Source organism: Haliotis cracherodii, unplaced genomic scaffold (assembly GCF_022045235.1).
Source record: "Haliotis cracherodii isolate W230 unplaced genomic scaffold, xgHalCrac1.p SCAF_2, whole genome shotgun sequence".
NCBI lineage: Eukaryota > Metazoa > Mollusca > Gastropoda > Lepetellida > Haliotidae > Haliotis > Haliotis cracherodii.
Window position 1 is genome coordinate 7428675 of NW_027266275.1, and position 19339 is coordinate 7448013.

General features: G+C 37.7%; 1 protein-coding gene across 2 annotated transcripts in view; it reads left to right on the top strand.

Moving 5' to 3' along the window:
* Window positions 1–874: 874 nt before the first annotated feature.
* Window positions 875–19339, top strand: part of LOC139469665 (E3 ubiquitin-protein ligase SMURF2-like) — a 69704-nt gene continuing 51239 nt past the window's right edge. For both annotated transcript variants that reach the window (XM_071251897.1, XM_071251898.1), the window contains exons 1-4: window positions 875–1017; window positions 14057–14095; window positions 14777–14885; window positions 19014–19147. In XM_071251897.1, the coding sequence (XP_071107998.1) occupies window positions 963–1017; window positions 14057–14095; window positions 14777–14885; window positions 19014–19147 (337 nt within the window). In that variant the 5' untranslated portion in view covers window positions 875–962. The remainder of the gene's footprint in view (window positions 1018–14056; window positions 14096–14776; window positions 14886–19013; window positions 19148–19339) is intronic.

A 19339-nucleotide genomic window follows, 5' to 3' on the forward strand; every position in this document is an offset into this window, starting at 1 on the left:
AGACCTTTTGTCCACAAATATAAAGTTTCAGTACCTAAAGAAAACAAATGTTGAAAAGAAATCCGCTTCATTGTGACTAAATGTGTGTTGTTCAACTGGGCCTCCCCAGCAACACTGACTCTGTAGTGTAAAGTTGGCCTCAAGTGATTCAAGCATGCATACTTCGATGGAGATAACATCTTAAGAAAGCGACATGTCTTTTATTAGGTAGGTAGGCGACTGTGAATCATCCTTCGGCCCAGTATAGGACACTTGTGACTTTCTCAGTGCGTGGGAAGTGCCAGCCTAGGTGTAGGATAATTACTGTTGTCATCAAAACACTATTATCGCCATAATCTTAGGTGTGCCTTTATGAAGATGTAATTAATCCGGGTAACGCTAGTGTTCATGCGACTGGAACTTTCTCTGTATGTATAGTTGTTTGTGAAAGTGTCTGCATAATGTCAAATACTATATTAAATGAATTTATTTATGAAATGAACCAATAAAGGGATAAATAAAACAAATGAGAAAGAGAGAAAGTAGTGAAGTCTCAATAACCTGTTCACTGGTCATGCCCTAGTTATTGAGTGACAGACTGTAATCCTTTTCACACCACTGGGATGACATTAACAAAAGAGGCTGACGTCACTGTGCTCTGTAAAAGCCTATGACGCTTATAAAATCTTATGATTACATTCATGACAAAAAAATTCTCATGGAGAAACTTTCAGAAATACTTATAAAATCGTTGTTCCAAATTTTTATTCATCTTATATTACTTCCGATATATTCTGAGTGTGGAATAACTTCTTTATGAAATACTGTGACGTCACGAGCACCCCCTCATACTCACCGGAAGTGACGAACCGACTCACTGCTCATTTGCATGTGAACAGCTTGGTGCACATGAAGTCAACACTGGAGTAAGTTGGCTTATGTCTACTACACAAAGAGGATGTTAAAATACAAATTTCGTTTGAATGATGGCTAGTGAAGGGCCAAGGAGGAATGGACCCATGAAATTACGACTTACAGGTAAAATCTAACTAGCATTATGTGTTCTATTACTCTCTCCGTTGGCAGGTCGGAAAGCAACACATTTGAGTCGGTCGAATGAAACATGGCTGCCATTCTCGACTCGTTGTTGGGAGATATAGTTCTAACTTTGACATACTGGTAAGACTTATGCCCACTGTCAAGCATGTTACAAGGGAACGAAAGTATGTTGTTTTAGTTCTAACAGCCGAAATAAATGTCAACACTGTCTCAAGTCCGGGTTTCAGTAAGTAATAACCGCGACAAGACGACTTCCGCAAGCAGGTATGTTCTTATTGAACGATTGAAAGACATGAAATAAACTATTTGCTAGATATTAAACCAGGACATATCTTACCCTGCGAAGTCTTAATTAAGCTGTGAACCTGTTCCACCTTCAGTCAGTTATAAAATACTTTAAGTTTATGGCTGTGTGACAAAGAGACAATATATGTCACACTGGGATCTCATCCGCTATTATTTGGTAATGTGACTTGAGCATGAACAAGGGGTGTCTTTGTATGATTTCTGACGTGCGTTTGTAATTATGATGTTAATTCTTGAACAAATGTTGGTAATGTGCTTTTGTATATGAACAAGGTTCTCCTAGTCTGTTTTGACTATTATTTGTGTTTATGATGGAAGGTCTTCAACATGTAATATGGAAAAGGGTTTTCCCTCTTGAGAATGTAGACTTTGTTATTTAGCATGAATTGATTGGCCGCAGAATGTGTAATTGTTTGGAAAAGTTTTGAAAGACACCAGGTCACTGTCATTGCAAATGTTAATGGCAGACAATAAATAAACAGGGAGGTCTTTTATTCACCATATTTCCAGAGAGACACACACCCCTTCTGATTGGGAATTGTTTTTTTTTTGCAGTCAGTTATATTATGTTTATTGTTTGTTGATCCCGATAACACCTTGTATTTTGTACATTTTCACTTTGTAGTATATGTAACCACAGATGTATCTCTGCAATCCCAGTGTTTCTAGCAGTTTTGGTATACTGGGAATTTCTAACTTTTGTCTTCATTTGAATGTTTGGATTCTTACCAAATGAGGTACTTTAGCCCCAAATAAGGTACTTTAGCCCCAAACATACTGACAGCTGTATCTGCTTTCGGCAGTGAAACTACCACATTGAAAGTGACATATAATAATACTTCCTGTCTGATATTTATTTATCCATTGGATGACCCTTCATTTTATTTATCTTTCATTATCATGAGAAGTACAGTACACACAGGCCAACAGTTCTGGAATAACCAGTCCAAACCATATTTAATTGGTAAATAATGGATATATGGAAATTCAAACACCCCATTGAAGTTTAAGACATCTGGTGATTTTGTGATAACAAGTATAATTTTGTAGAATAATATATGCTTCTAAAACATTATGGACCAATATATTCTTTCATATAGCTTTACTTATTCTGTAGTGCCATGACAAATTAACTTTAGTAATATGAATAATGTGGTGATCCTTATCTTTGTTGTTGGAGTAGTACATGTGAAAAGGACAGATTTTTGTACTTGTGTTGATCAAAACGATGTGATTCCATATGATACATACTGATAGTCCACCTGAAGTTGACTAACATGTTTAAAGTATGGGAAAGCAACCTGTCTGCAAGTTGCAAATGAGTACATTAATCCCCTGGTGATTTCAAGGAAGACTAGATCTCCTACTTTCCATGCTTGTCACATGTGCTGACTGAGGGGATTGAGTAGTTGCAACTTCCAACTTGTCACATGTCTAACTGTTTGTCATGATTTACCTCAATGTCTGGGTGTGTTGCTCAATATGCAAGTAACTGTTATCCGGTGACATGGCTGTGAAACATGGTCACTCACACACTAAATTACATGATGCCATGGGACCACATCTGTCACAGGCATCATACATACATTTCATTTTTAATGATCAATCAGTGTTCAGAATGAATCAGGGTAGTCAAGAGGTCCTTGTTGATTGTTAGCTGAATTGATATAGGAGCAAACCTTACAACCATCAGGACCCCCTTCTTTTTTTTTAAAACTCTCGATATTTGTCGGCCAAATGACCCAACACCCCTTCAAGTATTTTTGCATGTAACTGGTAACACTAACAGCAATATTCAAGTAGCCCAGCCAGTGACTTGGTTCAAGCTGGTATAGTTCTAAAAACTTGCACTATGAGAGTTGGTTTTGTATACCCAATATCATAAACATGAGCATGATGAGGGTAGAGTGACTATAAACATCAAATTTTTCAACTTAATTATCCATTTCTGTTGTATTATCAGTTGTCACACACTAACTTTCGCTCATCTACCTGCTTTTCATTCATGTATAGTCGCCGATTTATGTCAAAACAAGGGCTAGCAGTGAAGCAATCCCTCGTGATTTTAATCTCATCCACATGTCATTCCTTTAAAGTAGTTCAAATGTGAACTACGTTAGGTGTGTTTGGTCTGTAATGAGTCTCAATTTATAGTAATGATACACAATGCACTGGTCATGCTGGTAACAAATAGATTATCTTCAACATGCTGAATGTATTATGTGTAAACATTGCAGTTATACCATGTCTACTCACCATGAGACAAACCTGTGCCGACATGTCATTCTGATAACCTCGTATTTACTGTGTATAATCATAGCATTTGGACGTTGTGTTGTGGGTTAACTGTTAGTAGGACCATGGTTATTTGAGACAACAGTACACACAGGATACTATGGGAGTGAATATTATGTCTGCTGCATAGCATGTTAATAATACAAGCAGTTTAAATTTGGTACGATAGACATGATGAGAGAAGACATATAAATATTTCTATTTAAGAAGACTCATCATTTGCAGACCAGATTCGATTTAGCTGTATATGAAATATGCACCAGTGCAACCTATTATTGAAAAGTGTAGCCTTGAATTTATGCCTACATGCACCAATTTCATGTAAAAATCCTAATTTTTGTTTGACTAACCCTTACTTGACCAAAGGATAACCCTCTTTGAACACTCAGTACCTCTATGCTTTATGTACCGTACAACATCACTAATCCTTGTGCTGTGCATCATTTGTCATGCTTTCTTGTGCTGGACTTTATCAAACTGTGGATACCTCAAGATTATTAGCACATGATACTTTTTTCGGAATACGTAATATATTTATGTAAAATGATAACAGTATTCAGGGGTCTAAGATTATATGTTTTAGACTAGTTTATGTGTCTATGTTTAAACTGTGTTAGAAATTATGGGTCCTGGTTTTGTCTCGTGCAACTAGGTTTTCATGTCAACATGCACTTGGCCAAAGTTAAATCAGTTTTCTTGAATGAAGGCCCAGGCTGATTGAAAATCTCATCTGATAATGAAAATGAAGAACGTTGACACGGTTGAGACATTATGATATTATTTGAAACTTCAATTGTTGCCCAATTACTTTAATAAATAGAACTTCCCCTTTGTGTTTGTAGTGATAGATACAATGCTTCTGATTATAATTAGCATTATAGATGCTGTAGCGTCACAAGGTTAGAAATGAATGTATGTTTTCACTCGTCTGTAGAAAGGATCTGCTAAGGTGGTAAAAGTGGAAGGAAATTTCACTATTGTGTCACTATTCTCTTTCCACAATTTTACTAGTCTTGGGCCTCAGATTAGCGGCTAGTGTGACAGGCTGTAATCCACACGGAAATGTCACTAGTCCTTCCAGACTTTTACTAGTCTTAGACAAGCAGGTTTAATGTTAATTTAGAAATATGTATCAAAATGAAGACACGTTGACATACAGATTTCAACTTCTGTGTATGTCTAATGCAATGTTTCTACAGGTTCAGGTACAGGTATCAAGGTAATGTATAAAGCAAGTGTCTTGTGAGGGTTCAGATTGCCCTGGGGATGGGGGGAGCTGAGTCATTGACCCATGGAAGAGACCCATGTCCTTTGATCTGTGACCAGTAAGCAATGGAAAGGGTCCCCTGTACCTATTAATCTGAAACATGGCCCTTTGTTTTCACTAGTATCAAGTTAATTGACCCTCATACATAGGTCAGTGGGTAGCTCTGTAGACTAACACTAGTTTAATTGTGTTACCGTGTGCATTTTATACACAATTTTTATTATGTCACCATATGCATATTACATATGGTGTTGCTTAGTTCATATATTTTACTATTGGCATTTGACAGATGTTGCCAATGCCTATATACAACCCTACAGACACACACCCATCATTCATTGATCCAGGTAACATATTGTTCATTTGCTTCACACCACATTCACAAGGATCCAAAATATAGAAATGTTGAATAAACAGCTTTCATTGCTGGGGATTTGCCTGAAACTACCATTTGCATGGTTATTGTCTCGAACATACATTGCATATGTAAACCCTGAACTATTTGTATCTGGTTACTCAGATGGCTGCATTTTTTAAAAGGTTTATTTTTGTAGATCCAGAAGAATCTTAACATTGCCTTCATGGCAGTCATAAGGAATTAATCATTACGTCCTCTTCATTGTAACCCAATTGCTTAGAACGATGCTCATGTCAATCACTGGGTTGTCTGCCCCAAACTCGATTATTAACAGGCAGCTGTCATATTCAGCTGGAATATTGCTGAGTGTGGTTTTGATCAACAACAAACTAACTAACAGCTAATTGGTTCTGTTATTGAAATGCAAGTCATCGACGAATAGTTTTCACAATAGAAAGTATAATGCAAAGACACATGGCTTGGGTCTGTTTTACTACCACACAGGAATCTTTCCTGAGTGGAGATCCGATAGTTATGTTTGCTGAGTATGATGTAGTTCTTTGTTGGATATTCACCCCAGAGCAAGGATTGATATGGCCACTAGTCTGTGAGCATGGTTAGTCCAGTACTTATGAAAGTCCACAGGGACAAATTGTTTTCCAACCAATTCTAGCTATTTTACGTAGACACTTATCTGAAATGAACTGCGGACAAGTTGGATTTGACAAATGGTGTCAACCTCTGCCACCGATTCTTCCCGCATTTGGCTTTGATCTGTTATATTATTGTGAGTGTTAGTATCACTCGATTAGACATGGCTACTAGTCTCGATATTAACATATCCTGACAGACTACCGGTAGTTGTTATAACCCCAAATCTACATAACTAACCACTTGTCTGAAATGAGCTGTGGACTATGCTTGTCGTAAGAGGCAACTAATGGGATCGGGTGGTCAGACTCGCTGACTTGGTTGATGCTTGTCATCATATCCCAAGTGCGTGGATCTATGCTTATGACGTCAATCTCTGGATTGTCTGGTACAGACTCGATTATTTACAGACTGCTGTCATATAGCTGGAATATTGCTGAGTGCTGCTTTAAACAACAAACAAACAAATTAGACTGAGATCAGTAAATATATAGACATGATAGAGGGAATACGTATATTTTTTATTACATAAACCACCTGATTTGACCAATGATGGCTAATCCTTAATGGTCATCATTGCTATAGGTAGGTGTTCTGTTAAATTCTGCTTTAGCTCTGCATATCATCTTTGAAGAGGAGTTCATCTGGTCAAATGCTTAACAATTCATCCATGTAACAGTGATTTAGTCATCAGCATGTCATTTTGTAAAGAGGAAATCCCCTCATTGTGAGTTAAACACGTAAAAGTAGGTCTGAAAAGGGCATGTCTGTTGCCATGGATATTGGTAGTCTACGTATTTCTGATATACATTGTAACAATGTCTGACCCTCTTTGTCATGTTTGTGAAGTGGTGTGTCAATCAGTCATCAGTGTACAGCTTTAATTGCGCTCATAATGGCTGGTGTGAATTTGTGGTTTTGAAAAATTCTTTTCACTGACATGCTTGATGACATGTGATGCATCAGGTGATGAAGGGGCACAGCTGTTGATAGTGTTGTCAGCGTTATCATGAATGGACGATTTCATACCAGTAGATTTTGTTTGTGCCATTTGTGGTGTCCCTTGACTGACCGATTGTATACAGGTTGTTGGGATGTGGCTGGAATAGTGCGACTTTCCCTCAGTCATTTTGGTACCCCACTGTCACATTGGGTTTTATAAAGAGAGTGCTCTGTGGCATGGGGATCAAGGTCTAGACTCTAGATGTTGTCATTACTGCCAGGTTTGTCTTCTGTGTAATGGACGTAAACATTAACTGCAAAATTTACATGGTATTTGTGTTAGCAAACGGAACAGGGTTGGTTTTTGTCAACTACCAATTTGCCTTTGCCATATCCCTCCCCTTTAAAGATGCATCAAAGTATTGATGCATTGTTTTATGTTGAGCCATGATACAGGTAAGGTGTCATGTATCGGTACAAAACAGTACATGGACGACATGGTATCTGGAATGAATTATGAATTATTACTTTCTGACAGTGTGTGCAACACTTCTTAACACTCTTTGTAATATGATCCAACTTACTAAATATGTGTTTGGCTGAATGTTTTGTCATTTCCCTTGAAGATGATGTAGCACAGCTGTATCGTTTTCATATTGTTGACAAAAAACTTACGAAAAACTTACAAAACTATCATATCAAACAAATTGCACTTGGCTGGCGATCACAAAGAAAATCATTATTTTTTTTCAAGGTAGGGATTTTATTTTAGCTGTTATTTTCTTAGATTATTATGTAATGCAATAATATAAAACTAAGCATTAAGCCTCTTCCTCTTTATTGCTCCTGTTACTAGTGAAAAACAAGTCACCTCTAAAACAATGGTTATAACTATTGTAACAGTTAATAACATTAATATTAAGACAAGCATGATCGCCTTTTATGACAATCATGGGTTGCTGAATATCAACTGTTTTCTTTGATCATGTTGCTTGAAGAAGCAAAACTATCTGCAATAAGTATAATGTGTCTGTCATGCATGCTTTGTCACCCTATATCAGGGTAGATGGGGCCAGCCAACTGGTGGTTGTCAGCAGTAGCAGAGATAACCAAAACAAATTCCTGGCGACCAACCGTCTATCAACCGTCTGTAAACCGTCCATTTTTGGAGCACATTACTTACTTACTTACTTACTTACTTTGGAGATTTAACGTGCGCTTTCCGACTGATGCGTATTTCACACACGGGCCTGGCCAGGCCATTTAATGTGTTTCCGAAAGGGGCGAAGGTGGCCTGTGCAACCCTAAGAGGGGGCTTTAGGGGTTGCTTCACACACGATTTCGCCGAAATTAATAAAAACAATATTATAAGGAATTTTGAATAAAATTAATGAAGTAAGTTACAAACATAAGTCCAGAAATACAAAGAACACTTTTTATAGACAGACAGTGTAATTACATAATTATTTTGCGTACTTCAGTATGGATTTGTTGACATGGTATTTCCGGTGTTTCGTGCTCACGGTAATGTCTTTCCATGGGAGGAAAAAACATCCAAACTCATAATTCGTGTATAATGCGCACCCCCTTCTACACAGCTGTGTTTTTTCGAAAAAAAGTGCGCACTATACTCAAGAAAATACGGTATATATAATTTGGGAATTTTGAGATTTGGAATAGATGCCGATGGGGTTGGGGAGGAGAACTAAGAGAGCTCCAAACCCGTTTTAATATTCCTTGTTGAAACTTTCTAAGTAGATCAGTCTAATCATTCTTATGGTGAACTGGTGCTTTTTGTTGATTTTGGAATTGGTATGGGGGGTGGTGGAGGGGATATATCACCTCTTGATGACTCTTGTTAAAGATGTGGCCATATGTTTGAACATGCATTTTGTTTCAAGGGTAATAAATGACAAAGGGTGTTATTTCTCACAGCACACAGAAGGAGATACTTGAGTTTCATTGTCTGTTATTCTTATCCCCACGAACTAATCTTAGTATTGAAGTTTCTCTTGTAGTTCGCACTGATCCTTTTGTTAAAAAAACTTACGTTAATCTCTTTGTATAACATGCTTTTTCAGCTACCCTCTTTCTCAAATTTCAAACATTCTTGAGTGTCGTAAGTATAAATAAGTTGGTTATTGACTGAATTGATTGAGTACTGTGACATGATGTGCCCTGTTTGAGTAGGCTGTGCTGGTTCAACACTGGCAGTCTTCCTACGGTAATCGCCCCGCATGGTACACATTCCATCTTCTGAATTAGATTAAGGGACTGGACTGGTCATTTTATTATTGGGGGTGTCTGAGGGAATCTGGAGGTCACCAAAAACTTTAATATGGACTATCAAGTACATTTTTGAGCTTAGTAGTACAGGGTACTAATGAGGATGACTAGCAGATTGGTGTTGAAGTTTGTCATGGGGCAGTTATTGGAGCAGTACAGCAAATATGGTCTGTCAGTTGCTGTTAATGTTGCTACTGAGCTGTTCTGTATAATATACCCCCTGTGACATAACATGTAAACTCACAATCAGCGTTAGAAATTGGCACTAGTCCTGTAGTCCTTACCAAACTGCCGAATAGTAAAGGTATCCTAAGGACTAGTAGAAATTGGCCAATTTTAAGTGTTTTGCTATATGTTGTCATTGTAAGGAATAGTGGACTAAAACTGTTAGCTTCTAATTTTGACAAAAATAAATGAACCAACAGAACTCCGCATCATATTTTGGATACTGATCAATATTACCATGATTCTGTTTATTCCTAAGTTTTTTTCAGAAGAATGATATTATTTTGTGATTCAGTGATGAGTCTGAGTCATCATCCAGTGTTTTGTTGCTCTTGTTCAGTTCATTACAGGTTGTTATTACATCGGAGCAAATGTTCATATTTAATGATCCTGTTGAGCATTTGTCGTTTGAAGATTCTGCCCTTGAATCCAGGGGATTCTCTATTTATGCTCTATTTATGCTCGAGTGGTTCTGGAATGGATTTACACTGAACTCAACTCAAACTATTTGATTAATATCTTGGCAGGGAATTCATTTTAATCAATAGACTTTATTTGTGCATGACACCACGAATATGGGACATGTTTGTTTTCAAACTGAGGATATTATTATCTGCGCATATTGATGTTAACGAAGAAAGCAGGCAGGCTATTATCCATCATAAACAATGAATTAGAATTTTCCTCAGAGTTACATTGAGTACTTCAATACTATCAATGTACAAGACATAACAAGAAGACAAGATCTAAATAGCTCCTTCTAAAGAGTGCACTTGGTATGCTGAAACTTGTGGTGGACAAATGGTGGTGAAAATCCAAGGCACAATTCATCGCTTTTGATTACAGGTTACGCTCTGATTATCGTCAAAGTACAGCAGTTTCCTGTTGAGTGGCTCGCACACCATTTGATTACACCAATAATGTGTTACTCCAGTTACACATTTGATAATTATAATCTTCGGTAGGCAGGCAGGCAGGCAACAGAGTAAGCATATCTCAAGAATGCACACAAGCCATGCCTTGTCACTCCACAGGTCCTTGTCAGACAAGGTGGCTGTATTATATAAGTACCACTGTTTGCACTGAGTGGCCCAGATAAGGTGTTGCTGACCTGGTGGAAGGAGGCTAATAGTGTTGAAATGATTTACGGTATGCGAACAGGGACAGACTGGCTGGCCTCTGATATTCAGTCCTAACTGGACAGACTGGGATCTTGACCGACTGTTCAAACATGGGGAGAATTAACAAGTACAATACCCATGCCTCTTGGCCGCCTCTGGGACCAGGCCAGACGGGTCTGTACCCTCACTGATTAGCTTGGCAGACAGGACTTGTCAACATGGTCAATATTCCGCGGCAGAATTATGATTTTGGACAGCAAGATTTACCGCCATGGCAATGATGATTTATAGTCAATATTCTGCTCGTTTTGAAGTAGTATTGTCGAGAAAGAGTGTCATCACTGTTTGATTTCAAGATTGCACATACTCGATCTCATCTCATGATAAACTGAGCCAACTATTCATGATTGATTTTGGTGTTGGTTCTGTTCACTTGATGAGGTTGAAATGTAGTGGAGATCTGAGAGTGAAAATAGTTTATTTGTACCCACCCAGAAAGTAAGGTCAGGCTCTGTTAAGAATGGGGTAATTTAATAATGTCAATGGTATCCAGGGCCTGTTCAGAACCTATGTCGCCTATGAGGTATTGTTGGGATTGAAGGAGGTTGGATGATCTTGAATAACCACGGTTGCACCAAATTGCCCACGTCCAATATAACAAAGTTCTGACTGATTTATTTCAGATTGTTTTCAAAAGTTGGTAAAGTTGGCATATTTTACCAGTTGACATTACAAGTCTTTGGGTATGCACTGATGTCGTCATGATCATCATTGGTCCGCAAGGTTTCACTTTTCTTTTTTGGCCAAGAGGAACTGGATGGAAATATTGACAGATCTCTTGTAACAATAAATTATCATTTGTTTGTTGTTTAACGTCCAGCGCACTCGGCAATATTCCGGCAATATGACGGCGGTAAATCCATGAGCATCAATCCATGCAACTCTTGTATCAAAACAAGTTAAAACACAATTATCGTTATTCATACCGTGACTGGATGCATCATTACCAGAGTTGATCATATGTGATACATCTCTTATTGTATGTGTAATGTGACTCACTTGGGGAACAGATGCTAATTAGCATTAACTAACTTCTGATTAGAAGTTGCCTTAAACAGCTTAGACGTAGATATATTTTTTAAAAGTCTACTCATCGATTTAAATCATACCACCCACATAATGTACTTTTGAAAATATTATTACCACTATGCATTTCTTGTTTAGGTGAGTATAATAATACATGACAGTACCAGTGTGAGGAATAACAGATGGGAACCGAGGGGTCCTCCTCATTCATCTAATGTTAAAAGCAGAGTTGTAGGATGCCTCAGATAAAGATACTCTGGCTTAAAATAATGTGGTGATACAGGGTAATAATACTGTGTCCCAGGAACCTATGCTTGTTGTAAGAGTCAACAAAATGGATGGAGTCGTCAGGCTCGGTGACTTGGATGATTGTGTGTCATTATATCCATTGTGGATAGATGCTTTTGATGTCAGTCACTGGATTGTCCAGTCTTCATTGTCTACGGCTGCCATCATGTAGCTGGATAATTTCTAAGTGGAGCAACAAATATACAAACACATGCACTAACCAAAGAGTCCTTCAGGATCCTGACACTACTGGTTGAAACGGGAATAAATATTGAATGACATGTTAAATCAGATGAACCATCTGTTTGCAAAATAAATGGATACTCTGTTATTGACTTCATCAATACCATCTGTGAATATTTACATGCCCCCAAAATATGGTGTTTCTCACATTTTAATTTTAATTGAACCATATGTTGCAGATGAAAGCATCAACATCATCAACCAATGTATATACCCTTAAGGGATTTTGTTATTCGCTTTAAACAAAACTAAACATGCTAGCTAGTAAGAATCTTTTGCCACCTTTGCATCAAATGTCACGATGACCCAACTCGCCTATACTTAATGGCCTTGTTAATCTGTTTGACAGCAGTAATCCCCAGATAGGAATGCGTGTCTACTGTAACCTACAGAATGTGATTAACAAGGCATATGTGTAACCTAAGCATGAAGCATTAATGACTGCATCATGCTACATGTCTCAGTGAGCTGTGAAGGTGTAGGACATGTGATTGCTGTCTACCCCAGGGCCGTTGCCTGATCACGCCCACCTGAATTCCATAAGTTCTGACTTGCACTATATTGAAGGGTATGTTCTAGTACGTCATTTGTATAGACCTGCAGGGGATGTTTACTCTGCTCTTAGGTACTTTCCTTGACATGTTAATGTTGGTGTTATGATGGTGTACATGCTTGTGGAAACTTGTGATCTTAGAAATTGAGAAGACATTGTGTTTTGTAGTTTTTGAATGTTGGACAACCCCTTTGTCCTATGTGGCTTATGTCTACTCTTATAAATATGATAAGCATTGAATTATTTTGTACGCATGATAAATGTTTGTTCTTTCAACAAAGTATAGTGATTTGAAAGTTTGATAAGAAGGAAAGAAATAAGTGGACTTTTAAACAGGCCATACTGAAGATTGACATTGAACTGCTGTGTCTAGTACCTATGTTAGGGGACTGTTGTAGAGATAGCAGAGAGTGACATGTACGTTACCTATGTTAGGGGACTGTAGTAGAGATAGCAGAGTGTACCATGTATGTTACCTATGTTAGGGGACTGTAGTAGAGATAGCAGAGTTTGCCATGTACGTTACCTATGTTAGGGGACTGTAGTAGAGATAGCAGAGTTTGCCATGTACGTTACCTATGTTAGGGGACTGTTGTAGAGATAGCAGAGTTTGCCATGTACGTTACCTATGTTAGGGGACTGTTGTAGAGATAGCAGAGCGTGCGAACCCCATCCCTGTTACGCCATGTACACAGTGTGTGTGCTGAACTGCATCCTTCAGATGTTTCAGTGATTACAAATATTGATGCATCTTGTGGACTCATTTACGTACAGCACTGTGTAAATGACACTCAATAGAATAGGTCTCGCAAACTCTAGGCTTGCTGTTAAATGCTTGTAGGAAGGAAGTATGAGAGACGTATATTGACTTACTTATTAGTATATTACTAATATTAACTTCCCTGTTATATTGATACAAGGTTCAATCCAGGAATTTTCTGACATGGGGCCTTTATTAGAAAAAAATAAATATTCCAGAGGTACAACCACACTTGCCAATACAGCACAATGCTAAAATGGCCCATTGTCTTTGAAAATGTGGGCCTTTTATTCAAATTTAGGGGCTAAAAGCACAAGGCCCCACCCTAGAATTATGCCTGTTGATATCTTTGTACATTAATCCTGCCTGGTATGACCATATCAGCACGCGTATATTAACTCAATATGCTTACTTACTATTCACCTGATGAAGGGGCAAGATGTAACCCTGAATCATCTATGCAAACAATAAAGTTGTTATCCATGTTTCATTTTTTCATGTTCTCCCACCTTCTTAATGCTTATCAAAGACTGCAAATGCGAAGTCCATTGATTGGCTGAATAGGGTATGTACTACTGTAGAACATGTGCAGTATTATTTGATGTGGAAAGTTAATCCTTTGTCTTTTTTATTTCAGTATTGTGTGCCAAAAACTTGGGCAAGAAAGACTTTTTCAGTAAGTACATTTGTCTTTATTTGACACTCCTTGTCTTTGAACTAGAATTGAGTGAAGTGCCATAGGTGAAGGGAGATAACTCTCCCAGTCTTCTTGGTCTCTCTTCTCAGTTTCCTGACTCTGCTATAAATACATGAAATGAATACGTTTCTTGCAATAATATCAAGCTAAGGTAGTATCTCTACAAAGTAACATTTGTAAACAGATAGCAACATGTTGATAATTTATTAGCATATTTTGTAAATAACAGCTGGCTTCATTTATGTCTCCATTAAGGTTTAACCATTGTATCTAGATGATTAGACTAACACTTAGTCAATGAAAACATTTCTTAAAAATAATAAAAAAATTTAACCTTTCCTCTCCTGCTGTTTCATTATCATTGAAACTAGACTTGGTTTAGTTTGATCAAGACTTGCCTTGGTTTTTAGTAAAAAAAAATATATAAATTCCATAGTCATGTCTCAGATGTAGTACAGATGTAGTACTAATGCTGTATTTAATATGCTACTGACCAAGTTTTAGATATCGAACTACATGAACAAAACAGTTTATTTCTATAAACATGAAGATACAATTGGTATTTTAGAGACTTTGAACATTTTGATAATATTGTAACTTGTAATTGAAGTCTGTTATTATTTTCTTTTATAATGACGTACATTATTTGTTGGGTTTCAGGATTGCCTGATCCATTTGCCAAGATCAGCGTTGATGGCTCGGGCCAGTGCCATTCAACCGACACCTGCAGGAATACACTAGATCCAAAGTGGAACCAGCATTATGACCTGTGAGTTCTTACATCACTATCCTTTCTAAAACAGCATACTTAACCTATCTTGTCATTTTTTGTGAAAGATAATCTGCCATATGACAGATTAGCTATAGTAATATGAAAGAATCAGGTGTTCTTTAAATTCATTTGAGTATTATTGATTAATAGCTTCTGGTATACAAAATCTCTTGTTGACAAATAGCAAGATTTTGTGTAAACCCCTATCAGCTATAAGTAGATGAATAAAAATTAACCATGTATACAGTGTTCCCTCGCTATAGCACCCTTGATAGAGCGCTGTCCCGCTCATAGCGCATAGAGCATCGCTCCCCAAAGTTATATTATATTTTTAATAAACTCAAATTTTACACTGACACAATGATTTTTTTTCTTCGCAAAAAGCATTAACAGCAGATCACTACGAGCAAGCAACATTGAAATACCAATCAACAAATCTGAACAGAAGTACACAATTTAATCCTATTATTACACTATATGGTAACCAAAACATGTCCATTGTATATCTGGACTGATGTTTGTAACATATTCTATTACTTTTATTCAAAATTTCATTCAATATTGTTTACATTAATTTCATCGAAATCATTTATTTACAGCAACCACAGTCAGATTTCCGCTATTGTTCCCTTGAAACAAACTTTTGTTGACAGAGAATGGATACAAATATCATAAATGTCATCCTTAGACTCGTTAAAAGTCATATTTGTTTTAGTTTGACTGTTATATGTCAACAAAGTTTTCATGATCAAGAGCATGTGAGCCTCGGCGGTGGCTAGTCAAATTGTTCCATACGTTAAAAAATATCTAGCAATTGCGATCAGCTGTGCCGAAGTGCTAACTTATGGTTTTAATCATTTTTAATATATAAATAGTAAAGCTGCTACTTAAATAACACAATATTGGAATATTTTACTCCTGATAAAATAATAGTTGAAGATAACAATTCTTCTGATCATTGCATCTAAATTCTTCAAATTTATATTATTGGCTTACTTTTAACCATCTCAGATAGATTGGGAGAAAATGCTGATTGTTGTTGCCGGCTTAGTTTATAAGACAGTACACCCAGTAATCTTAATCTCTGCATATAAACCAATGCCTAGCAGAACAAGAAATACAATTTATGTGGTAAATCATCATGTCTACTGATATTTTGTCTCAATAGTTTCAATTTTTTATTGACCAAGTCCGTTCACCTGAATTCGCTAAAGGAATACTGTGTTTTTTAACACGCAATGAATCTTTTACACTATGAATCATGAGCAACTATATTGTAATCTTTTTTCAAACTCTGAAACATGCAGCGTAGATCGTGTTAGGTGGGGAGAGCCACAAGTACTGTTGTATTGGTCATCTGCTCCCCACGACTCCTCCTCGGCTAAACCGCTGATCGTCTATAACACTCATCAATTATTTGGACCCCCAAGGTAGCGTTTTAACAAGGAAACACGGTATTTATTTGGCTCCATTGTAGTCATTAAGTCATGGATTCAAAGCACAAAGATGTTTGAAGCACCTTTTACATTGTTATCATGGGTATATGAAGGCTATACCTTCATGAATACTTTGATGGTACTACCTCCTAGTTTATCGGCTAAAACTTGTCCCAACACTCATATAAACTTGTATGTATTATTACACAAAAGCGAGTGAATGCCATCATGGTAGATTTTTTCCAACAGATCACCATATTTCTGTGATGTTTACCTCTGACTGGTAGTAAACCAAGCCTACTCACACACTTGCTTCTTAATATATGGAATGGTGGCTTCCTATTCCCTGTTCTGACCATTTGAAATACTGGAACGGAGACCAGGGCCTTGTTCCACAACGCAATTGTAGCACTTAGGTGATCGTAACTTCAATACTTCAACATGGACTTACGACAGTCATAGTGCTCCAATCGCTGTCCAAATGGGACCTGATTATATTGTATTCTTAGCACTACGCCATTCGTAAGCCTATGATATACTAGAGTGTTATGGTAGGTCGTAGAGCTATCTTGTTCCACTTCAGAACTCACATTTGGTGAAATGCCACACTTAGTTTGTACTCTGCGGAACTTAATGGAAACAGGATCAAACCACTGAATCCCCCCTATCTGTGCAAAGGTTGTACCTGTGGGGCGGTCGGGACCCCAGAAAGTTGCCCACGCACTGTTAAGTGGAGTAAATTACATTCCTGTGAATCTGGCTAGGGGATAACAGATGAGGGTCTTCCAAACAGAAATGTGGCATTCTTGCCACCATCTTCATCCAACATTACATGGAAAAGGGTGACATGAAAGAATTGAATGTTGTTTTGGCTTCATACTCAATGGGAGATGATGAGAGTGAATCAGCTAAATGTCATACAACCACTTGGAACAACACCGCGGACTACAGTACATGAGAGATGGCTTCAATCACTGGCACAATCCTGCACAATAAAGCCAATATGGCCCCTATGAAGCAGTCATTGCCCCTCACGGCATCAGCTTTTATGGGCTAAGGTGATCAGCCTGTTCCTTCTCCTAGCTGGTGCCACAAATAGTCGGGGAATTTAATATTGGCTGTATTCATAATAGATAACATCATGTTTGTATACATGGTGGTGTTCTATCTCCATCTAAATGTTAACTGTTTGGAGAAGCTGTCAGGACAGTGGGTTACCAGTGTTAGAAGACCATGGAGGCTTAATGTATTTATGAATGTGACTTAGCCAAAATATTTGAAGAAAATATTAGATCTAGCAATTGGTTGTCACAGGGTGAAATGTTATATATATATAAAAACATAAACTAAGAATTTGAAGCGTTCTAGGTTTCCGTTGTCAAAGAGACCTCTGTTCAGATGAATAGCTCAATGTGTTAGGTTGTACATCCAGTGTCAGGGGTATTTTCACAGTTTCACTTGATAGGTTGGCTAGGTTGAAAGATATAATCTATTGACGATACTCAGTTGTCAGTAAGACACATTGACTTGTGAGGGCAACGCTTCATAATATTTTCATTTTCAAAGTAAATATAACAAAAACTGTTGATATTTACCAGGAGATGACCTCAAATATGATAAAACAATACTCAATACATATCTTGTCAAAGGTGGAATATTGGGCTCTTGTCTAAAGATATCTACTGAATGCTAAAAGAATTCTTTGGGCAACTTGAAGTTTCTTAATCTAAGGGCGAGAATTGTTTTATTTCTTGGTTAATGGATCTGCCATCCTAAAACTAATAAAGTGGGAAGAAATAAAAAGTCAACTCCACCAATCTCTTAAACAACTCCTGACGAGCGGAAAAAAGACGAAAGAAAAAATGCTTTGATTAGCACATAAGCAAAAACAGAACTTGTAAGTTGCAAATGTTGATCGTAAGAGGCGACAGTGTGGATCGGATGTTTAGGCTTGCTGATTTGGTTGACTGCGGGTCATCATACCACCATGGTGTGGAACGTTGCTCATAATATCAATCACTGGATTGTCTAGCCCAGACTGGAATATTTACAGACTGTCATCAACAAGCTTGAATATTGCTGAAAACACAAAAATGCTGGATAAAACAAAAAAACTCGAAATCAGGACTCTTTAATGTGTGACCTCATATGTAGAATTCTTGGTTAGGTCCCCAGACGTATGCTTGTCACATTGTGAATTGGTTGACAGTGTCAGCCTGTCCAGACAACATGGATCGTTGCTCATAATATCAATCACTGGTTTGTCCAGACTTTATCATCTCTAATCACAAATATTTTACCAGCACTTTTGTTTGGGCAATCATGAAGTATGCATGTACAGCTTGATTCCTCACACAAATACATAAGGCATCATCTATTGCTGACACAGGATAAAAGATTGGTCTGAATTGAATCCTTACAGGAGCCCTATGTGTCACTGTACCATGAATGTGCTTAATGTTGCTTTGAACAATACGCAGTTGTATCATGGGGTATCACATTTGTGTGCCAAAGTTACTGAATGTTAAGTTACTTTAAAAGAAAGATCTATGGATTTTTTCTTCACAAATGAGAAACATTGTTGATTGTTCATGGCAGACAAGAAGGTGCAGCCTTTGGGCAGAAATGGCAAAAAGTTGGTATTTTTGCTTAATGTGTCTCGAACTCTACTGAACTGTGTTTGTTGCAGATACATTGGACCGAAGGATTCCATCACAATCAGTGTATGGAATCACAAGAAGATCCACAAGAAGCAGGGTGCAGGCTTCCTCGGCTGTGTGCGCATCATGTCCAATGTCATCCAGCAGCTCAAGGACACGGGCTGTAAGTTCACACCATAGTCCTACACACACACATTTGCACACAAATATACCATCTGCCATTAATCTCGAACAGTGCCATTCACATTGGGATTCAGTGAACAGGCCTAATTGTTGTCGATACACTGATTGTTTGGGTTTGGTTGTGGTGGTCATTGGGATACGATGACATGCATCAACCAAGTCAGCGAGACAC